The sequence below is a fragment of the Homalodisca vitripennis genome, chromosome 1, assembly GCF_021130785.1.
Source record: "Homalodisca vitripennis isolate AUS2020 chromosome 1, UT_GWSS_2.1, whole genome shotgun sequence".
Lineage (NCBI taxonomy): Eukaryota > Metazoa > Arthropoda > Insecta > Hemiptera > Cicadellidae > Homalodisca > Homalodisca vitripennis.
In genome coordinates, this window is record NC_060207.1 from 27637474 (window position 1) to 27663226 (window position 25753).

The 25753-nt window shown below is 31.5% G+C and overlaps 1 protein-coding gene across 1 annotated transcript; it reads left to right on the plus strand.

The window, feature by feature from the left end:
• On the plus strand, positions 1 to 24501 carry LOC124358617 (RING finger protein 212B-like). The gene is made up of 10 exons (XM_046810922.1): positions 1 to 44; positions 3760 to 3873; positions 8694 to 8755; positions 9449 to 9568; positions 11062 to 11129; positions 11280 to 11385; positions 14355 to 14455; positions 21671 to 21751; positions 22477 to 22584; positions 23844 to 24501. Exons 2-10 carry the CDS (start codon positions 3762 to 3764, stop codon positions 23848 to 23850), a joined length of 765 nt encoding a protein of 254 aa, XP_046666878.1. The 5' UTR covers positions 1 to 44; positions 3760 to 3761; the 3' UTR covers positions 23851 to 24501.
• The last annotated feature ends 1252 nt before the right edge of the window (positions 24502 to 25753 follow it).

The following is a 25753-nucleotide window of genomic DNA, read 5'->3' on the forward strand; positions in this document are numbered from 1 at the left end:
TTTTGGTGTTGCTCCTGTCTTTGTTGCTGTGTACTTTGTAGCAGGTACGTGATTCATTTTTTACATACAACTTTTCTTTTTCAATGGCTTCAGTGAATTCGTAAATTCATATCCATATATTCATTGATTCTAATTGAATTTTTTACTAACTACATTCCATTACATATCTCAGAAGATGTTTAATATATTACATTGTATATCATACTATTTGAATCTGAATATTATTGTTAAACACGTCTAAAATTGTAATATTATTTTTAATAGATAACAAGAACATCTGATACTGCTGATAGAAGAATATGTAAAAAAATCTTCAAATAATACATGAATATCACAATAATTTTCAAGTCACATTGACAAATTGCTATTGGCCACACTGATTACAATAAAAGAAAACAACAGGAAACACTGGTTTGATTGAAACACTATTTGAGTACAACGCAAGTGGTGATATTAATATAAGAAATAAAATACAATTGTAATTTTGTTCTAGTTGTAAATTTATAGTTTTTCATCACAAAAGGTTAGTATTTTTTGTAAGTGTATTTGTCGTACTTAATTTTTACAATTGCAGTTAAGTATTGCGGTATGTACTGTGTTTTGAACAATAGTTTATTTAGCCACAACACAGGCTTTCAGCATTAAGTCTCCAACAATGCAATAAGTTATGTCACTGAATAATATATTTAATATGGTGATATAGTTTGTAAAATCTCTTAAATGCTTATTTTATTTATTTTTTCTAAATTATGCTAAAAATCTGTATTAAAGATATTGGGAAAACTATAATAAGAGGCCTACACTAGTTAGTGGAGTATTATCAAACAATTTGATATATTATCTACCTTCGATATTATATAATAATTGTACACACAAGAATTGTACTACGTTAACAACAAAAATAATATATCATGATTCTTAATAAAATAGTTACAATGACATTTAACAAATAAAAAAGCAACTTTTGACTAGACCTACATTTTAGAGAAACATTACAGTATTTTATAGATTGCCTGAATAGCACTGAGTAACCTCTCTTTTGCAATGGAGAAAAGGATTCTTCTCAGCCAGGTGCACTTTCTTGCAGTACAAAAGAATTACAAAGATTGCTAGACAGTCTACCCCTATTTCACTCCTCAAATTTCTCTGACATTTTGCCAAGAAATATCTCACAGTTTCCTCATACTTATCGCCATATAAAAATTCTTTAAAAATAGTTACTTTTTTGTCATTTTTATTATTAATTAGTCAAGGTCATATGTTAAGTTAAATACATTTTAATATCAAATCCTTCATTTAATTAAAAACAGTCCAAATATTTCATAAAAACAGCCAAATAACAAGTGTAGCCCACTTATTAAAGTATCCTCAACATGTTTATTGTATTTCAATTACTAAGAAACTGATTATATAATGATTAACCACACAACCTGTTCCAAATCTGCCAAGTCTCTCTCACCAAAGACGTGTTTTAACTTGTGTACTGGCCAAATTAAAATTTTCTCTCCAGAGGAATATCAGTGATATCTATCTACCCAGGGACTTCTGAGGGGCACTAGACTCATTTTAGGCCGTTGTGCATCTTTTACGTTAAGGTCTGTTTAAGTTTCTTATTTTTTGGAAAAACTTATGACTTTTTTATTGTACAAGAAGAAATTCTTTGAAAAACAAATAATAATATTACATAAATAAATAAAATCATAAATGTTATAATACATTATATACTTACCTCAAACAATCTATTTTTTCCATTTTGTCATAGAAAACATCTTCAAAGAAATTCATAAACTTAAAACTACTTATTTCACTGAATACTATAACTAAGACAGCTACATTATAATAAGCGGCCACCACCACAATCAAATCATGATTATCGAATCATTGATATTCATGAGTATCGGATCTTCGGTATTAATGACCCTAAAAATACTGAAAACAAAATGTCGGAACCAAATTACATAATATGTATTTCAAATAACAATATAGTTCTGCTGGTTTTTAATCTTACAAATTAATGTATTAACGATAAATTAAAAAAACTGTCTAGATGCTACCTATATTTATAAAATGTTACAAACAAAAAATTTTCTTTAGCTATTTCAAGGATAAATGTGTCTGACTAATTTTGACACAAAGAACATATATACGTCGTCATTGTATGTTCTGCCATTGGCCACATATGATTTTACTGTGAATCAATCAATTTGGAACAATAATGTCAAACTGAATTATGTTTTAGGCTTTTAAAATTGTATTATAGAGAAGCTATACTTTAATATTTAAATGAAATGTATTTGTTCCAGATTATATAAAATAACAAAACTATGTTATTCAATTATGTTTGAGCAGTGTAGTACTTTTACGATTACTTTAGTTAATCTGAAATGGTATTTCTAGGTACTGATGCTGTCAAAACTATATTAATTAATTAAAAAGTTATAGTTCGTTTGATTCCAACTAAAATAGTACAGGATTTCTATATATTCATAATACCAAATTTAGAATGTTAAAAAATTCTTCTCAAGTGCGTTTTTTGCAATGTTACATTTGTTCTGACTTTTGTACACTTAAACGCTGTTTGATTTCCATCTTTAATTCTAGTTTTTATCTCCTCGCTACAAACTGAACACTTCGGCTTTAAAGGAGCAAGGTCATTATCTTGTAACCATTTAAAACATTGTTCAATGTTTAAAAATACATTTTGAGAAAATAATTGCATGTTCATCACCATTGTTCTTGCCGATGTCACTAGCCTGCTTAGTACTTAATGAAATAAAAACAGCTGGTAATTATTAATTATGAATATGTATAGGTAGGGCTGTACTCTGCTTTGGCGGGCTCCAGAAAAAATATTTGGCTGGGCTCTGTCATGTCCCGCCGCCGCGCTATCAAACAGACGGTCTCTTCAAATATAAGTGTGGCGGGGCCCGATCCGGACCCCAGTAATTTGTCCGAGTAGACCGGTTTAAGTACGGGCCTGTCTTTGGTAAAATGTTATATTCGATATTTCTAATCAATAATCATGATTCAATTGTAGTGGTGGCTGCTTATTATATTGCAGCCACTAAAACTTTACACATTCATAAATTTTTAATAACTTTTATTGAAAAACACCTTTTTCATAAAACTTTGAAAACAAATCTAGCAAATGCGTATCAGCTGTCTAGTTGCAATGCCTCCAACATTTGAACCATTTGTTAAAATGTTGTAGGTAGTTTGACTTGAAAAAGAACATTGAAGATCAAACTCAATATTTATTATGCAATTATTAGTCGATACACTATATATTTCAGAAGCAATAAAAAAAGATCATTGAGATAAATTTATAAAAAACATTTTTTTAGTGTTTTTATAAAGTATTGCACATAATTTCATTCGTAAATACAAATACAGAACTCACATAAGTTTTAAAAATCATTTTCAAAAAATATAATTAAGTTTTTGGTACTTATTAACTAAAAATTTACTTGCTACACTTATACAAAACACTAGAACGTACAGTAAAGCATTTTACAAATCAGGTCTTTATAATTCATAAAAACAAATATGGAACTGACATAATTTTTTGGAAAATAAAGCATTGTTCAAAAAATATCTAAACAGTCAGGGATATACCTTGACATGGATAAAATCTGAGCAGAACTTAGTTGTATTCTATTGTTTTAAATGACTTTCTAATGACTTTTAAATGACAATTCTAAGTCTGAAATAAGCATTTATTATATACAATAAGTGATAAAAGATATTTTTATTGAACAGTCATGGATTGGGTTCATTGCAATTCCTGCTTCTATCAGCCTGGTCAGATCCCCAAACGAGACTTCAAGTTGACAAGTTGTGGACATATATTCTGTCAATGCTGTGAGAGAGGAGGTAATAATATCTATTCTTTTTATGAACAATTCCCAAAATTTATGTCTTTTTTACCATATGATTCAATTTAATTTCTAGTTTCATAAGTTAATGTGTGCTAATTTTTTTCTATCAACTTTGATGAGTGACTAGATGTATAATTTTAATTGTAAGCGTTATCAGCTATTGCATTATTTTCTTAAAGTGGATTTATAAATAAAGATAATATCTTTTACTACTAACAACTAGGCCTAGACAACTAGGCTAGTTAGACCAAGAAATTTCTTGGGTCATTTGCATGTTACATTGCCAAAGATTGTTCTCAAGCAGGGGTGCCAATCCCGCCACCTGAGTGAACTAATTAGCCCCTTCCCACATTTTATTCCTGTTAAGCAAGTACGAGTGGGATTATTGAGTATACAAAAATCTGATAATTTTAATGTTGTAACTAGTTTATTTTAATTTAAAATCATCTTGTACGCTGTAAGGAAATAAAAAAGAGCTAAAAGTAAATCAGAGATAAACTAACTGAATGAGTTTTAACATTTAAACAACAACTTTTACCTACGGTTAGTGGTTATGGAATGATCAATGATTCATCATACTATAACTGGTTCAAAATATCAGCCTTGCTACTTAAAATTAATAGGTTGTTCAACCAAGTGTCACACATGATTGATCTGAGGCGGTTTTTTACTATTTTGATTCAACTCATGGCTTTTTCAGCTCAGCAGCTAGGTACAGAGAGAGAAAGCAGAATTTAGTCCGTTCAAGTAAGACAATTCAGAAAGCTGCTGTAAACACCTGTAGGGCTTAATAAATCCCCATTTAATTCACAGATCTACAGTTGTCATGTTTTCTACCTCTTCATTATTAGAACATTCTGGCTGTACTTTATTCCTACTGCTGTTTTTGTTTTCTTGAAAATCTAAGTGTTTTTGGTTTTTGGCACTAAATCAGAGATGTCAATGTTGTGGTGTGAGGCCCTGTATACAAATAAGAAGCTCTGCAGCTCAGCTACAGTTTCATTACTATCAAAGTGATAAAAGTCACACAATCCTTCTGTCATATTTAATTGTAAATCATCCTTCATTTTTATGAGTCCATTATGTAAAAACAATACCATTTGGATCATTATGGCCAATGATTGATGCAAAAATCGATCTTGTACCTGTACAGTCATTGTGGCAAGGATCTTGAAATAAACATCAACTTAACATTTCCTTTAGGGATCATTTGTTACTTCATCAACTGCTAGTTCATCAATAAATATTTTCCTCTTCTATTATCTTTTTGATGTTTGAGAGGTAAGCTCATGTTTTTCTAAAAATACATTTATTTCTAAACATAAATTATTCCATGATGTGTCATTTTTTAATGAGGTAAGTAAGCTTCTTTTTAATTTCATTCATCACCAAATAAACAATTCCATAATCAATTGTAGTGCCTTGAAGGCAGACTGTCACAGGTTTAAGAGCTTTAAATATCTGGTTGGCCATATGCATGGCACCAACAACTTTAAAATTGGTGAACTGTTTCAGCAAACCTATGCATTTAGCTATATTATTGGCATCACTATTTGAATAACTTTCTCAGCTCAGTTAATGATAGGTATGTTTTATCACATTAAAACAGGAAAGGACTGTTTTTAGAGAATCGTTATAACTTGTCCGTCTTTTTTTGTTCTGTTTCTCCAATTTTCAGAATTCTCAAAGTTTTCATTGTTGTCGATGGTCAGAAAAAAACATATATGACTATGGAGCAAACTTATGTGCATAACACCACTTGTGAAACCAGTAGGGCATTCTCTTTGAATAATTGATTTTATACCAATGTTTTTCCCACTCATGTTAGCAGGCCGTCCATGCTTTGACCAAACATGTTGTGTACATTGATGTTAAGGTGGTTCAAAGACTACAAGACTAGACATACTTTTGCCCTCTGCCACGTCACGTTATGTGGTTCGAAAAATGTGCAATTTTCGTTCCGAAATTGTACGAGAAAGATAGTAAACATAAATAATCATTTTATTTACCCTTCTGTGTCCTTGATTTCCTTCTCCAAATGCCCCGACTGTTCACCATGAGGTAAACTTACACTAGTCTCAATGAATTGCTTCCACGGCCCATTACCGTCTTTTACTTCTACTACTTTGTAATTTATATTTAGGTGATTATGAAATTTATAAGTATGTTTTTTCTTGCAGTGTTCAACCCACTTATCTTGCAGTGTTCAACCCACTTATCTTGCAGTGTTCAACCCACTTATCTTGCAGTGTTCAACCCACTTATCTTGCAGTGTTCAACCCACTTATCTTGCAGTGTTCAACCCACTTATCTTGCAGATGCACTGTGTTGCACAACAATTCCAAGCACTTGTATGTCCTTGATGATTTTAATGTTCAGGGCATATCTATTAAGAAAATAGGCCTAATCTTCACTAACACAGGTTCACAGTATACTGGCAGTGTGAGAGCAACTGATTATTTTGATTTGAAGGCAAAGGTCAATACTCTGATTCTAATCCACCCAACAGAAGACGCCTGAAATCGAAACAAGTAATCTGTAACCACTGTGTTGTAAATCACAGAAATAAATTTAACTAAAACACAGAGCACCTGAGGCCTGGTAATGCAAAGTACATGATATTTGTTTAATGCAATGCAGGCTAATTTCATTAAAACTGAAGGCACTAAAACTTACAGTTTATTTTTTGTTTTAATTTGCAACATCTAATAAAGATCATCAGTCCATGGTTAATTTGTTTTAATCCCCCCAAGAATACAATTGGTGTCAGGTCCTCCCACCCCCTTGTAGGCACCCCTGTTCTCAAGAGATATTCAAAACTACTTAATGAACAATTGTGGAATTTATCTATTGTTGTTTAGCAAATTTCAGTAAAATATCAGTATGGTCTCTATTGTGAATTTGATTGTGTTTCTATCCTACCTTACAATGAAATCTTTTATGATGTTTGAATGAGAAATTGTAGAGATTTATTCTTTGTCTGCCACGTGTATAATGTGTATCAAAATATTATTTGTATGTCCTACAAGCATTTCAGTGTATTCTTCAATAAGTAAAGAAATTAGGTGATTCAAACCTTTCTAGTGAATTGCTCATTTTTTGAAATGCTCCTGTTTTCTAGGAGTCTTTTCAAAATACACAATCATTCTGTATGGTTGTAAATTCAGAAAATACTGTATACAGTGATACGTTTGTAGAATTTCATATCTGTGGTTTTTAACCCTTGATGCTAGCAAAAAAATCAAGATGGCTGTATAATTACTTTTTAGTGAGCATTGCTCCTTATAAAACTTTGTGTTTAGTGAATATTCAGTCATAGATGATTTCAGAGCTTATGAGAACAACAAACACAATAACTGTAACTTACCATTGTCTGTTGTGCACTCAATTTTATAAATCAGTTATAAAACAACTTTCATCATACTATGAAGAATACTCAGCTGCCAATACAGCATTGATAATTCAAGTATTTGTCTGTACTTTATCAGTAACTTGTTAATTTTGAAATGTCAGAAGCATTAAAGGTGCAACAAAGAAGAAAATACTTTTGATGAATAAGTTTTACTAAAAATATAAGTTCATTGCTATTAGTTAGTAATACCATACATGACACTTTCTAATTTTTGAACATTTGGTGTGATAACACTTCCAACAACTAACTTGTAGTACAGAAAATATCAAGCAGTTTCAGAGTTTCAGAAACGTCAGCTGTTTCAGAGACATAGTACTTGATTGTAATTAGTCCCGCACATTTACTTAATTTGTGTTTGACAATATCTTCAAGATAACTAATTATTTAACTAATGGATCCAGCCAATTATAAGAAAACATTAAACATGTTTATTTTTTAGAATACTAGCTGTTTCTTGCGGCTTCATACGCTTTTTGTGTATGAGCACTTCTGGTTCAAGTGAATTATATTTCGAACGCTGACATTTATTTTAAAGATAAATATACATAAAAACTTAGTGCCTTCAAATAGCGTTTGGCTATTTAATATACATAACTGTTCATAATTGCAGTTTATAATGTGCAGGCACCTTGAAAACGTTTATCTTTTGCTGCACGTGTTGGGGAGTTACAGAAATGGGCATGTAAACCTTCTCCGTGGAAAAATAAATATACATACAAATTTTCATAACAATCGGTCATATAGTTTCTGATTCAGAGTCATATATACAAACATTCTGTTATATATCTTATTTAACCATTGAAACCAGCCATACCAATATACTCATAAACTGCAATAGACAGTAAATAAACTTTATTTGTACACTCCTTAAGAATTACAATTGCACCAAAACAGTGGTATAATTAGGTATAATGAGTGTCAAGATTCCAATGATACTTCCAATTTAAGAATTGATCAATAGTATAGAAAGGATGATGCAACAACCATCTTCTTAGCTCTCTCTTCATGGGATCACAACTGTTCTGAGATTTTATACATTCATGCAGGGCATTAAAAAGCTGGGATCCAATGCAAGATGGCTTCTCTGAATACAGTGTTGTTCTGTGTACTGGTAAGAGTGAAATCTGCAACCCATCAGGTGTTGTGTAGGCCTCTACCCCTTGTCAAGTTTTTATTGTATGCATACTTGAAGTATGTATAGAGATACCACAGCCATTATACAGAGCAGCAATGCCACCTGACGCCTGAGACAGTTTACGGGGCCGTCGCAGGGTCTGAATATTGTCGTCAACTAGTTGTACAACTATTTTTAGTTGAGCAACCGAGAAGTAGTTGTCAAGAGCTAATATCAGCTTGAATACCTAAATACTTTTAGAATTATGAGTAATTTAATATTCTTTCAGGTACAATTGAAGCTTGTAAAATGTGTGGCATTAAATGTACTACTACTGCACTTTCTGCTCAGGTAATGACACATTCATGTTTTTGTTCTTATATATTAGAAGTTTTTAGATTAACATGTTCGAAACTATGTTTTGTTTGTTCATCTATTTATTACTTTGTTGTCTTATATATATATATATATATATATATATATATATATATATATATATATATACACATACACACACATATATATATATATATATAATTTCAATAAACATTGAATCGCAAAAAGTACTTGCTCCGCCGGGACTCGAACCCGGATCTCTCACTTGCCGGGTGAATGTGCTACCATTACACCACAGAGCGCTTACTTTTTCCGATTCAATTATTTTGTATTTGGCCGTATCTGTCACATATGCGTTTAAATATGCAAACTAACATATGATCGGAAGACCAAATACCTGTCAAATGACTTTTATTTACATTAAATTGTATAAATGGCATATGTATATATATAAACTATATATATATATATATATATATATATATATATATATATATATATATATATATATATATATATACTAAGTAATAAGTAAATATATATTAGTTAAATGTTTGAATCAATTTTAGATATATTCTTAACACCTACCTTTGCTAAAATTTGTGCTTTTAAAGTGTTGAAATGTAAATGACAAAGTACAATAGTAGATATTCGTCTTATAATTGAAGTGCTTTATCTTAGTAACTGGTGACAATGAAATACACACAGATGGCGAAAGAGGTCCAGGTGTACTTTGAGGATCCAGAGAGCAGCCTAGACAAGTTGAGGAAGGTTATGGATTTCCAGAAAAGTCATCGTCAGAAACTCAATGAGAACTACAGGAGACTTGTGAGTTTTGCAGCTTCCATGACAAGCTATAATAAATTTTCTAACGAAATGTAATTCATCATTATGTTATACATGGTATTATACAGTGGTGGCTGGTCTATAAAAGGTTTAAGAAAAGTTCCCCCTTCCCTAGTAAAAACAAGAAAAATAATAACTATAAATAATATTTTTATAATCTACTAATTATATAAAGTGATAAGTAGTGTTTATAAGAATCTATTGAAACCAAAAAAATGTCAGTAGCGAAACATTTGAAATAAGCACTTCTGTTGCAGCCTACAAGGACATTGTCAATGTTGCCCATAAGCTTCAATGTAAATCAAATGGCAAATCTCTTGACGAATAAAGTTGAGGCAGCCAAATCCAATATTTCTCTCATATGAGATCAGGACAGAGGCCCATAGCATTGCAGTGTTATTATTTATGGACAGAGAACGGAACATGTGAGCAATTAGGTATGTGCAGCACACACGGTTGAATGGTATAGCATGATGGCAGTGATCTTTGGTACTATTTAGCACTATCATTAATAAAAGTAAACCCATTTACGTTTTATTAGTTTTAGAGTGTAAACCATAGTACACGCAGTAATGTATTCTGAATTTCAGCGATTAGGTAAGTACTCATCTACCTTATAAAATGTGCTAAAACATAATACAGTCAGAATTGACTCCAAAGACTAATTTTGAAGCAGGCAGCAAGAACTATGCTAGATGGAAGTTCACTATACTGTGCTTTGGAACTAACATACGAATTCAAATGTTCCAAAATATTAAAGATATTTTTAAGTTTATAAAGAAACAATTTTGACATAAATTATTGATCAAAGGGAAACTGAATATGGGTTTCAAATATATAGTTGACTCTATAACCAGAATGGTCATACATGTACAACACCTACTAAATTGCTTGCAACAGTGCATATAACAGACAATGTTGTCTAACATTTACTATACATTTAAAGACTTATGGAACACATTTTAGTTGTTTTTTGGTAGAATTAGCCTTTTCAGCACTGTGTATGAATATCCGTTTTTTCTTATAAAAAATAAGGCAAAATCAACTATCGAACAAAATATATACTAAGACCGGAGTAAAATTACAACAGCCATAAATATACTCTTTTAAACATATTTTCTTGGTTGTGAAAGAAAAGATTTGGCAAGAAAGCAAACTCAACTTTGGCATCAGACATATAATTCACTCGAACCAGAAGTGTTTATACATGTGCAAAACCTACAAAAATTGCTTGCAAAACCATGGGTAGCTAGATATCCTATAAAATTATCAAATGGATTATGCATTAAATAGCCAAATAACCATAATAGTATCTATTATTGATAACTACCATTAGATTTGTCATTTATGTTTAAGAAAAATCTTGTGTAGTTGTTAATTATTTATTTATATTATGTATTTATCATATATTATGTATTTAGAAAACTTTATGACTGTAATTTATGGTGTAGTCAAAACTGTATTCACTGTTACAGTTTGAAAAATACCAGATGCTAAAAGTCGGCTATCAAAAACTTGAGGAAGAAATGAAAAGACTAAGGCAGTTAGTATTACTCAAATCATTTTTAATTTTTATGAACATCTTATTATCATTGCTTGAAAATTGATAAAATTCGTTCCAAAACTTCATGAGACTTTCTCATTTAAATGTACCAATAGTTGAGTTGAAGTAGCTATGATAATTATTTTGCAGAGAACTGGAAATAATTAAAGGAAACACAAATTGTGCCAACATATTGACACCACCACAATCATCAAACCAATATCCGTTGTTCAGTAAGAATTCACAAGCTTCTAAGGTGAGGAAACTGTTATTATATTCTTTTATAAATAATAATTTTATTGAATTAAAAGTAGAAATATTTTTTATAATAAAATACATTTTTTAATTAATTGATTTTTCAAAATCATTACCAAACTTCAGCCTTTTAAAGTAAATACATTTACTGCTATAGTTTACAGTGGCAGGGTCTTCAATTTTACTTACAGCTACATTACTTGCAACATTAATCATTGACCTCATAGTACTCTGCCCTGTTTGTACTTCAAACATCCTATTTAAAAGAATGGGAAAAAATAAAATAGTAAATGCATGGCGCACCCAAAAATCTTCTCTAAGGGGTGTCTGCTACACCGTTGAGTCGGGGGTATGGAAACACCCCCAGACTAGTAGAGGGGCCGGAGGCACGCCCCCAGGAAATCTTTAAATTATTAGGTCCTAAAATGGTTATTTTATAATATTTTTGAACTAAAAAAGGAGGACAAAGTGGAGGGTCAGAGTGTGTAAAGTAATATGAAGTTTGTTTAAGTGGAATCTGTTGTCTCATTTAACCTAATGTTAAATTTGTCATATATCGGTACCAGTTATTTAAAACTACTATGGCCAGGAAGATAAACATTGAAACACAAAAAGTACTTGCTCCTCGGATCTCTCACTTGTTGGGTGAGTGTGCTACCACTATACCACAGAGTCCTTATTTTTTACAATTCAATTATTTTTTAATTAGCCATATCTGTCATATTTGCATTTAAATAACCGAACTAACATATTATAGGAAGACCAATTACCTGTCAAACGACTTTTATTCACATTAATAAAATTTGTATAAATGGCGTAGCCTGATTTAATTTTTTCAATAAACATTGATCATAAAAAGTTCTTTAATGCGCAAATCGTCACACTGCCCAGTGCGGTGTTGCCCCGTAGTGACAATGAATGACAACAAACTAACACAGTTCAGAACTGCTGAGGGCTTGGCAACATACTCACTACTGTGACAACTGATCACATTGGGACTACTCCAAAAGATACTTTGTACTGGGTACTCGTCGTCCTATGAGTATAAGTCATCTCAAACCGAAAGTACCTGGTACAGGTTACTTTTACAATTCAGATACTTTACACGTTTACCGCCTTTCCTGATACGAAGTACTCAGACTTTTTTAGCAGTAACAGTAACTGGAACATTTTAGGAGTACTCTGTAACGTATGATTTTACATCAGTATGAGTACATTTTGCACTTGGTTACTGAAAGTACGGAGTACAGGGAGAAGCCACAAGAAACAGTAAGAACTAACCTTACTTCCGTAGTTGTTGGGTGACAGTGAAATATTTTGTATTTAACTAAATTTAGTTATACGTGCAGCGTTCTGTATTTTGTAAATTCAAATTGGTATAAAGTTTGAATTATTATATTTGATTATAATTGATTTCAAAGTTCCAACATACATGTAATTTTTACTCCAAAATAAAATAATACATGATTGATTTCTGAAATAAAATGCTTTTTTTCAAAATTACTTGATAGGTAAATATATATGACGGATATAAATTTGTCACCATACATCTATCCATGGTGTTTTGGAAAATTATTGAATGTTAAAAAATGTAAAATCTACAACGCTATCAAAATATTTGAAAGCAAATTAAAAATTAAAATCTCAGTCATAATTTAAAAAAAAAATTTAAATTTGCAGCTACTTACCCTAAAAATATGGCAGTCTTATCCTAATCACATCATACCTCAAAATGCATAGATCCAAACATTTCAGTTTTGTTGGAAGATTAGTAAATCAGTTAATACGTAATTAATCATGATTCCTATAATTTTGATTCCTATGTTCTAGGTGTCAAATACAAGTGTTAGTTCTGTGTGACAACACAGTATAATAAATGAGTAAATTAATAAAACTATACAAATACAATTTACGTTTAAACAACACTATGAACCTACATGAATATACATACAATCAACATACTTAAACCTGGGTTTACAAACAATCCTACAAACCCAGCAGGGATCACTTCTGGCTGGTTTGTACCTTATAGTTGAACCCACCGCTGGGCTCAGCAAAAACCGATATGTCACTTAAATCTAGGCAATCTTATGGATCTCCAGGAGCGGCACATCACTAACCGCAAATGTTGAGATTCGATAGGTCTAGTTTACTGTGGGAGATGACTGTTGGAGTTGGTGGGGTTTGCTCCCTTACCTCAGAGGTTCTTGCTAGCCTCAACAAGGGTGTGCCACCCCCTAAGCCTGATTTGACTGGAGAGGCTGGTTTCAGAGCTGGCCTCCCTTTCTTCCGGGGAAACATGACTTTGAGATGTAGTGCCCTAATTCTTCCTCATGGATCTCGATAGGAGGCGGCCCCTACTCCTTAACCTTACCCATCCTGAATATCCTGTCACTCCGGAAGCAGGGCAAAGGTTCTTACAGGACTAAGTGCAATTTACAAGCTTCTTGTCCTAAGAGAACAAAAAAAAATCAATCCTACAAACTGTTGGAATAGAAATACTTATACAATAATAAAATTCTTTAGTTTTAGCAGTTAGTTTTATCTGATAGCCTGACTATCTATAATATTTCCAAACTGGTTTTACAGTATCAGTAATTTATTTGTAAGAAAGATCAAAGTTATCTGATCTTAAGACACAATTAAAATTTACCACCAGAAGTTGTCTATATAGAAATGAAGCTTCATGCAATATTTCAAGGTATAGGTCAGTTTGTTTTCGAGATATCATGCAGACAGACACAAGATTTTTCCAGCCTCTTGAGCAATAGGCTTCGTTAATGCTAATTAATGCTAGATATTATAGTTTTGTAGTAATTGTGTGTAAAATATTAATTTAGAATAATTATTTTTGTGATTATAAAAGTGCTGATATCTTGGAAATAAAGAGACTGTTATGTTTTATTATTGTTTGGGCTTTTTATTTACTTACTATTAATAATAGGGTTTTCTAATTAAAACTTGTTGAAGGTTATTCGTTTGGGGATGTCACAGCCATTGGGCAATGGTAACCCGGCCTCTCCTCTCTTTGTCACACCATCCAAAACAGGTTTCAGCGGTCAACAGTATAGGTAACTATTTTACTTAATATAAGGGCTATCTGAAAAGTATCTGATAGTGTAATATTACTTAAAAACTAACCTACCGATCCCAACCAAACTTTCGTCTCTTTCAAAGTACTGTTACATTTCCGGTTAGCTTACAGTGGAGGGTGCCACCTTGTTTATAGGAGGCACGTAGAAGACAGCAAATAAGCAATCTGTCCCTCCCCAAGCTTTTTGTAGATTTCACTTATAAGTTTAACTATATACTCCCTTCTACATTCGTGAATGGAGATATTTACAATTTATTATAGTATGGTTAACACCTTAAAAATCACTACAATATTATTATTAATCTTATTATTACTAAACTTATTAATAAATATAAGTAATTAAATGCCAGCTGCACTAACCCAAGCACAAAAAGTTGTCACTAAATCGTTGAAATTAGATCTTTTTCCAATAAGTAGAAAAAAGTTTCTTGAATTCTTATTTATTGAGCAAGAACTAAATGCATAATGAATAATATTGTTGTTATAGAAAGTATTGTACACAATAATAGTAACCATTAAGTAAGAATGAATTTGGTGATAAAATTGTAACAACATGCTTGCTAACAAACATTGGACATAATGATAGTAACTCTCAAGTAAGAATAAAGGTGGCAATAATATTATTGTTATAGACATTAAAATCAATAATAATAACCATTAGGTAAGAATGAAATTAGCATTATTAAGAATAAGAATATTTTTATTGTTGTTCAGGCTTACAAAAGCATTGACAAAGTCATTCATATTGAACAGTACCACATCACTAACTCAAAATATAATAAAAATATAACTAACTACAGTCCCTAACATACAATTACTTACGTGTGTGGAAGCTTATCTGGTTACTGTAAGCCCATTTCTACTGTTACACAGACCAATAATACCACTAAAAGAATGTAACACTCATTCTTTAAATAATGACTACAATGATAAGTCAATACAGAGATGACCAATCCATAGCTTTCAGCCACTCAATATCAGCAGATATTGGTGAACTTCAACATATGTCGGCGGGGGTTGCAGTAATCTTCAGCCGTAACTTCAATAAACCAACAACCACTGATCGTGGTTGTTCGGCTCACAGCTGACCTACCAACAAATAAAAAATCAAGCTGGAGTGTATGGGTTGATTACAAAACCAAAATACTACGAGAAACCAACACCCTTAGACGATGAAGTGGCTTTCCAGCAGTTTGCTGATGACTTCAAAAGAAAAGACTTCAAGCGGCTGATCTGCTCACCCATGGGTTGTATGAGGGATAACGTGCAGCCAAGTGTCTTCATAACAAACCTTGCAAGATTCCAGAGGACAACGTGAGCTGAAATAACTGTCGTATCATGCGAACAGAAGGCAAAAAGAACTCTCAGCAACGGATTGAGCCATAAAGAATTCATTGAGGAGTTGAAGAGGCTTGTCGAGAAGCAAACAGACACTCTGCCAGAGCCACAGGACGGACAAGAACTCGCTACTACATCATCTCCCATGGTACAGGAGCAGGAGCAGAGCAGCAACGGATCTTTTAAATACAACCTAAACACGAGTGACAGTGAGACTCCCTCTTTCAGCGGCTGGAACTTAAGTGACATTCATCGACCAGTTAACATCCAACTAAGGACTTACCTGAACAACTCGAATGAATCCTTGTCAGCTTCTCCAGGCACCCCTTTAAACTTACTACACAATCAAAATAACTCTTCTAGGGTCATCTTACCAACAAGTTCTTACCAAAATAATAGTTCAGATAAGACTGTTGAATCCAATAGTTCTACTAAAACCATTCCTTCAGTTCCAATAAAAACAGTTTTCCAATCCAAAAATAACACAATCTCAATTTTTCATCAAAACATACAGCGTCTAGGATTGATGGGCTAGGTTGGACCTTGGAAGAGTTGAAACCTGACTTTGTAGCTTTAAGGGAGCATAAGGTTTCACGGCACGACATAGAAAGAGTAAATGTCAGTAATTACAAGATTTGTGCTAGTTTTGCGAGGGAAAAATCAGGGGGCAGGGGAGTAATGATCTTAGCAAAAAATAGTATAAAAAGTCAGGCATTTACACAACCTAGATGTGAATCACTGTTACAGGAGAAAGTCTTTGAATACTGTATGACTAAATTTAAAATTGAACAAAATTACATTACATTAGTTTGCATTTATAGATCTTCAATAAGATGTAATGAACACAATTTTCTGAAGAAACTATAATTGTTATTAAACTATTTATTAAAAAGCAGTAGTAATATAATAATTGTAGGTGGTTTTAACATAAATGTACTTGTTAGGGATGTATCTTACACCAACTTTGTAAATGTTTTAACTGCTTTCAATCTAAAATACCTGGTTGACTTCCCGACAAGAATAACCGCAACAACCTCAACAGCCATAGATAACTGCATTAGCAACATTCCAAATTTAGTTACTACCGGCATCATAACAGAATTGTCAGACCATGACGCACAAATTACCGAAATAATTAAAAATACCGAAAAAAAACAATGTAAATTACAAACAGCTAACTAGAAAAATCAATAAAACAAATAAAGAAAATCTTTCCAGAGAAATTGCGGTAGAGTCTTGGATGGAAGTTTACCAGGCTGCAGTCAATTTAAAATATGAGATATTTCTCAATTTTTTTATGTTCTATTTTAACAGTAATTTCCCTAAAATGTATGTTAGTAAAAATTCTAATAAGTCCAATCAATGGGTGAATCAAAGTATTCTGGAAGGCAAGGAGGAGATCTTACAGCTTAGTAAATTGTTTAGGGAGACAAGGGAGGAAGGAATTAAAAGGGACCTTAGGAAAAAAAAGCGAGAAATCAAAAGTAAAATCATTAAAGCAAAAAAAGAATACTATGATAAAAAAAATAGGAAATTCAGATAATTGCATGAAAGCTACCTGGGAAATAATTAATAGGGAAGTCGGTAAACAACAAAAAGAAAATCATAATTTTAAGATACATTTGAAAAAGGAAACTGTAAGTGATCCTAAAAAAATATGCACGGCATTTAACGATTTTTTTTTATTAAAAGCTAAAAGAAAAATTAGGTGACCTCATAGACGAGTCTGGTACAGATAATATTGCTTTGATAGATAGAGCAAATGAGCTGGGGTTTTCTCAAACCCGTTTTAGATTCACTCCTGTAACTGATGTAGATATTCTGAATATTATTAAATCTTTTAAAAATAAAAGTTCTTCGGGCTTTGATGAAGTACCTGTGAGACTGATAAAAGAGACAAAAGATTATTTATTAAAACCATTAACACATATCATCAACTCATCTTTAATTTCCAGAATATTTCCAAATCAACTAAAAATTGCTAAAGTGGTTCCAATCTTTAAAAAGGGTAAAATGGAGGAAATAGGAAGCTACAGACCGGTATCTATATTACCAGTCTTCTCAAAAATATACGAAAAAGTGGTGCACAATCGGTTAGTTCATTATCTGGAGGAAAATATGCTGCTGGACAACCAGCAGCATGGTTTCAGAACAGGTAGGTCAACAGTGACAGCAGGAGTTAATTTCGTAGAAACAATTATCAATGCAATAGACAAAAAAGAAAATGTTATTGGCGTATTTCTGGATATATCTAAAGCCTTTGATAGTATTTCACATGAACGATTATTCAAAATTCTAACTAGACTTGGTATTAAAGGTAAAGAGTTAAAATGGTTCCAGTCATACTTACAAGACCGCTATCAGTATGTTGAAATAAAACATCAACACACAAACTACATGGAAAGCTACAGGTCATCGCTAAACAAAATAATGTGTGGCGTCCCACAAGGTTCCATTTTGGGTCCTCTACTGTTTGTGTGTTATTTGACTGTCTCCCTTCTATATGTGAGGAAAATGCCATTGGTATGATTCTCTATCCAGATGATGCTAATATTATCTTTTCAGGAAGAAATAAACAGGAAATTGAACACAAAGCAGAAACGGAAATGGCAAAAATAAAACAAGTTTTAAATTCAGCTCATTTATTATTAAATACCAGTAAAACCAACTTTATTTCTTTTCACACCAAACAAAATAGAAAAACAATAAATCCATTGATAACAATAGAAGATTATTCAGTAGAACAATTAACTAGTACAAAGTTTCTTGGCTTAGTTATAGATAATAATTTAAGTTGGGATGATCATGTAAGCTTTGTGTCAAAAAAGTTATCATCTAGTATTTATGCATTAGGCAGAATGAAACAATACTGTAACCTTACTTCACTTAAAACTATATATTTTTCTTTGTTTGATTCCCATATGTCTTATGGAATAGCAATCTATGGCGGAACTTCAAAAAAGAATTTGGATTACTTACTAATATTACAGAAAAAAGCAATTAGAATAATGTTAGGCTTGGCTGGTAAAGAGTCAGATTTGACTGTGTAAATCATTCCTTACTTGTTAGTAAACTAAAATTTTATGGGATTTTGGGCAACTCTTTAGCATGGTTTCAATCTTTTCTTCATGGTAGAAAGCAAAGAACGCTAATCAACAATAATGGCATTAAAAGTATATCATCATGGGTGAATATATGTGCTGGTGTACCACAGGGGTCCATTCTGGGCCCTTTGTTGTTCATTATCTTTATAAATGACATGCCACATAATATTAGAAATGACCTGATTTTGTATGCTGATGACACAACATCTCTGGTAAAATGTAACAGGGAGCAAGATTTAAAATTAGAAATAATTAATTCCCTAATAGACTTAGAAAAATGGTTTACTTGTAATGGGCTCGCATTAAACAGTGATAAGACACAAATTGTAAAATTTCAGACTGTACAAAATAAGGCTATGTCCAATTTTAATATAGATTTTAAGAACTCGGTGATTGTTACAGTAAATACCACTAAGTTTTTGGGGCTAGTTATTGATAAGAATCTTTCTTGGAGACCACACATAGAACTGCTAAATAAAAAACTGAGCTCAGCTTGCTACCAAATGTACACATTGAGAGAGCTGGTTGATATTAAGACTAGGCTCATAGTTTATTATGCTTGCTTTTTTTCATTGGCACAATATGGGATCCAAGTGTGGGGATGTAGTTCAGGTATTTTCTCTGTTTTTAAAGCTCAAAAGAGATATATTAGAACCATGCTATTTTTGAATCAGAGAGATTCATGTAAAGATATTTTTAGAGATATGAAAATATTGACCATTCCATCATTGTATATCTATAGCTGTTTAATATTTATTCATAATCGCCTAAATTCAGAAACTATAATTCATCATGAACATCAGTATGGCACCCGTTTTAAAGACAATCTGCAATTTCCTCTTCACAAATTAACATTATTTGAAAGCTCTCCAAATTATATGGGAATTAAATTTTACAACAAATTACCTCTACATGTAAAGCAGCTAACACTGTTCAGTTTTAAAAAATCAGTGAAAAGCTTACTAATTAATAAGGCCTATTATAATATTTCTGAATTCTTGCAGGACAATCTGCAGCTTGTGTAGTTTTAGTGAATTTGACAAAAACATTGTTAATGTATGAAATGTTGTACAAACTGTTTTTACCATATAGTATGTATTATTGACAAGCAACCTGTTCACACAACATGTATAGTTGTATAACTGTGGATGTTATGTTGCAATAAATTTCTTGATTCTTGAGTCAGTAAAAATGCATTTCCGAGAACTAGGAATTTTAACGGTATTTGATAGGTATATTTTAGAAACAGTGTTAAATATTGTAAACAAATTAATATTCCCACTATATCACAAAGTCACACATATAATACAAGGCATCATTTTATTAGTGATAGACATAATTTGGAACTCTATAAAAAAAAAACTTTTGCAGGACTAAAATTTATGCAGTACTTACCTCAAAACATTACCAATGAACAGAATATGACAATATTTATCAGAAAACTAAAGACATTTCTTACCACCATATCTTGCTACTCTTTAGAAGAGTTTTATAATCATAGAAATAGTTAGTATTTGGGTCAACAAATTTATAAAATGCCAACTGAAAAAGTGTATGTTAGTTAATCTTGATTAGGTCTAAGTTAGTTATCAAGGGTGATTGGCGTACTTTTATATCAATATTTTCATTGGCACTATAATATAAGTATTTATAATATTTACATCATAATTTGACACTATTCTGTACAGCATACGTATACAAATGAATAAAGAATATTTTGAATTTGAATTTGGATGAAGAAACTGACCTCATGTTTGATCTGATGCAAACAATAAGATTAACAAGGCATTACTAATTTATACAAAGATTCTTTTCCACATAAATCTGTACAAAGTTCCTAGCTTAAGTTATGGGCAAATAAACCTCTCTTACCATCTCTCTTACCAAAACTGTGCACACTACCAAAATTAGATAGTTTGTAAAGGGATAACCTGGGCACCTCAAGTCTTACTGAAAGAGAGAATGTGCAAGACATTGGCATTGTCCCTACAGATCATGATATTTTTACGTCATTTGCCCATAACTTTTGCTTGAAACGTTGTAGAGATGTTTTCTTAGTGTCATTGTGTTTCTTTTAAATTGACCTTGTAAAGAAAGGACATATTACAAGATAGGGGTTGCAATTTGAACATTTAAAGTTACCCCCTTCTTTCCCCTTTGAAAGGAGGGGGGGGGAATTTTTTATTTTCTAAAAAATTAAAAAAATATTTGAATAAGTATGGTGAAGGTTGTACATCGATATCTCAATCCGTTACGATATATCTAGGTGTATCAGGACTTACTTTACACCCTGTATATTTATTTAATGTTATTGTTATTTCATTGATATTTAGCTTATTATGTAAAGAAACCCCATTGATGTTGGGATCGATAGGTCAAAAAAAAACAGTCCATCTTTGGTCCGTCTGTGTAATTGATAAATGAGAATTGAGAGATGTTTGTGTCATTTTGTTAAATATGAAAGAGTAACAAGTAATGACAATGTAAAAAATTCAGAAGCTGTTTTTATTATGTGTGTGTGTGTGTGTGTGTGTGTGTGTGTGCGTGTGTGTGTGTGTGTGTGTGTGTGTGTGTGTGCGCGTGCAAAAAATAGCATTTTGGTAGTAGTATCTAAAAAATTTCAAAGCTAAAAATATGTATCCAGATATTTACCAATAAATATATATGTATGACATATTTGACAAATTCAGTATCCATTACATGCTTATTTAAACATATATTTTTTTTACATATAATGTTACTTTTCACAGATTCCTGAAGACTCCTTCTACTCCAGGGTCTGATGTCAGCAGCAACTCTCCTGCTTCCATCTCCTGCAATTTTGGCTTTCAGTAAGTTAGACCTGGACAATTCTGCTTTATATAACCATTTAATACAAAATCTTTTAAATGCCATACTTAAAAATTTATAAAACAATTTTTATTATAGTTACTCTTAAGTATAGATACAATAAATTTTAGAAGACTCAAATTCTAGTCTGTAATCATAAATAAATTTACCAATCACCAGATAACTTAATTGGAAGGTTTCACGTGGCGAGTTATGAGTTTGAGTTTGAATGTCTACAAGCTTTTAATGGTTAATAAAACACACCTAGAAACATCTATTGTTTGTGATCATAAGACTTGAACATCTACATTATAACGTAGATTTGATAATAGTGTCAGATTGGTCATTGGAACATTCAGGCAAATACCTGGTCTTACATCCTAACGTGTTGATTAGGACACATGTTGTTTAAGGGCGTCAGTGCACAAAATAGTCTAACTATAGATCCTATAGTCATTGCAAGACAACAAAAGAATTTTTATTAGGAGTTGAATTATTTCTTACAGTTATTATAATTTGATTCAGTAACTAAGTGTTGATTTGTAATTGAATTATTTCTATACTTTGTGAATCATACTGTGAGCACAACAATGAATAGTGAATGTAATAGTTTTAAATCATAATAATTATTACAGTTAAGACTTAATGCTTAATTTTATTGTGGATGACATTTAAAACGTAAAACATGCACTTGGTATTTCATTGTTCTCTGTATTCCTTTTTGCAGAAACGTACAGGCTAACAACACAAGCCGTCCTAGCAGTGCCCAACGCCAGTATAAGCCCAGTCTTTCACCTGCCATGAACAGTTTGCGTCTACTCTCAGTTAAACCCAGGTATAGATATTATAACGTTTTAGAGATTAGAGAGTAACCTGTGTGTACAAATTTAATTTTTGCTCAGTCAAGTGTATCCATAAAATAAATCAAATAATGTTTCTTGAAAATCTACAAATTGCTTGCAGTTCATGTACAGCACATGTAGAGAACAAGTTCTATTTTAAGAACAAAGTGTAAAATATACTATTACAACTTTCATTTTTATTTCCCTAAGAATAAATGTGCAGTGAATAATAAAAAAGGTGCAGTGAATAATCAAGTAGGGCTGAAGAGCTAGAAAATAGAGTAATAGCTCAAACCAGTCAACACAAATCTTGCGTAATGGTGTACATGATAAAAACATAGCAATAATTGGAGATTGAGAGATTATGTTTCAATGATATAAAAAATACCAAGAGTTTCTGTACAATTCTTATTGTAATTTAAATGCATTCCAAAACCAGTATCTGAGTACTTTTGTGTTGTAATACAATATACTAAATAAGTTATATCAAGCTAATTAAGCTTGACTGACTTGCTAGATATTAGGCACTCAGTAACTAGAATTAAATGCCCAAGACAGAACTACATTTGAGGAACTTGTGATTTTATCTCATTTATTCCAAGACTGCACTAAAATTAATTTTTATCTGAGCTAATCCAATATAATCTACTCTAATCCATCAGTGCTGTGAGTGAGAAGGATCTGACACAAACATTTATAGTTTCAGAAAAATAATTTCGTCCTGCAAACCATTTAAAATTCCAAATATGCCAAATATATATATATATATATTATATATATATATATATATATATATATATATATATATATATTATATATTATATTATATAAACAAATAAATATGATCTAACTGCTTTTGTAAATGTTTAACCAATTATTTTGAGAAACCTAATCTGATCCTATTTCAGAGTTGAAGGTGGTTAATGTTATTAGAAGTAACTACACAGTATAAAGTTATTGTTCTCCCATCTCCTACATTAACACCCAAGTAACTCTGAACATACTAAACGTGATAGACAGAAACATTAGAAGAGTCAACTGAATGTTGTATTGTTATTGTAGTGATTTTTGCATGCTAAAATCCTAGCTTTAGGATCATATATTCCCGATATGTTAGCTCAAAATACCACAATAACATTGAAAATTGTTATTCTTTTAATAAAGGAGATAATTTTAAATAGTTGTTTGACTTATTTAAAACTGGCTGTAATCATAGAATGTATTTTAATAACGTCTTTATTTCATTTTTCAGATACTGAAACGACATTCTACAATTTGGTTTCTTCAAAATTTTGTTTGAACTACTTAAAGCCACAAATGTTTGGGTTACTAAACAGATAATTTCCTTTAGTTAGTTATTGTCTTTAGTTTTTGTAATACAATTCAGAATGATGCAATTAATTAATTAAGGTTAATTTCAGATAATAGATTTTTGAGGAAAAAAGGAAAAATATTGTTTTGTATTGTTCCAAGTATACTTTTTATGTTTCACTGGTATATTAATTATTACTGATAATTATCATAATGTTTGAGTTACTAAACATTAATATATAAGATAATTTCCTTTAGTAAGTCACTCCCTTTAGTTTTTGTTATAAAATTCAGAATGATGTAATTATTTAAGGTTAATTTCAGATAGTAGATTGTACTATAAAAAATAGTTTAAAATTGACCAAGTATTATTTTTTATGTTTCACTGGGGTACATTGGTTATTACTAGTAATTATCATAATTTCACACTGTTAAGTATATTTTAGATAAATGTAAATCAATTTAAATGTGTTTACTAGCAATAAATTGTAGATGTAAATTAGTATAGATAATGTTGTAAGTTACTATTTTTATAATACTGTACAGTTACAATTAGGATTCATTTATGTAATAAACAACTGTTAAAAAATTAATTAAATAATTTTCATTAGTTATTATAATTATATTTAGTTAGCAAAATTGCTAAATAGAATTTTTGGGATGTTAGGAATAATGTTTTGTCATACAGGCAAACTTGAAAAGGTCAGACCCATATACTAGCAAAATTTGGATTATAAATATCAATGTAATTATAATTTAAATTGCCTATGTCAGACAAATTTGGCTAAACAATAAGTTGATAGTAATTTTCAGATTTGGTAACCTCAATGAAGTTTATAAAGGCACTATACTATATCTTGGAGCATGAGAAGGTAGTTGGAGGTTCCTGTAAAATACTAGCCGTATTAAAAAAAATACTGCATGTGAAGGTGCTTTTTCAAATGACAGTAACCTGTATTAAGCCCTATTATCTGTCACAAAACACCTCTAATACCTCTCTGTAAGGAAAGAGCAAAAAATTGGCTCATGCAAAACTGCATGTGGTGGCTCGTCTCATGGCATTTTTCCTTTACCCAGGAGATGATTACCTGAAATGTATATTTTCTAAATATCCCACAGAACAGCTAAGGCCCCATGAACTTCATTGATGATGTCTTCTTTGCCAATACATCAGCGGTCTCATTACCTCTAACTCCTGTGAGTTCTGGGACCCCACACAAAGTGAGATTGTTGAGTCTACCCAGCTTGAAAACAGCGATGTAACAGTTCTCACTAGAGGACTGCGTGGCTGTCTGTGAAGATGCCAATTTTCATGGCCTTAAAACCTCTCTCTGAGTTCTCTCCAGCGCACTCCATTACAGCTGTGAATACAGTACATTACCTGGAAAATGTTGACTTTAGATAAAGCAATATTGAAAATCCAGACTCAACAAAGGTAGGTGGATGAAAATTGCATCAACAACTTTCCAGCTCCCAAAGCAACTTGAGGGTAAACGGGAAGATAAAAATCCAAAGTCTTCAACACCCATGTTTTGAAAATTCATTAATGCTTGAGAATCACATTTTATGTCGATTACCTATTCCTGAATGTGGTTCGTCCACATTGATTTTAAATTGATCTCTTGTCAACTAAAATTGCCAGCTCTCTGACCTAACATCTGTAAAATACTGTCCAATTTAATGTTTGTTATACCAAATACTGTGATACAAGATCTTTAATTTCGTTATTAATTGAAGTAAACAATGTATCTTCAAAATAAGATCTGTTACAAATTTTAATTTTTTGAAATTATTCTACAAATTCAATTATAATACATTCTTTGTCTTTAATAATCCTTTTAAAACAACCAT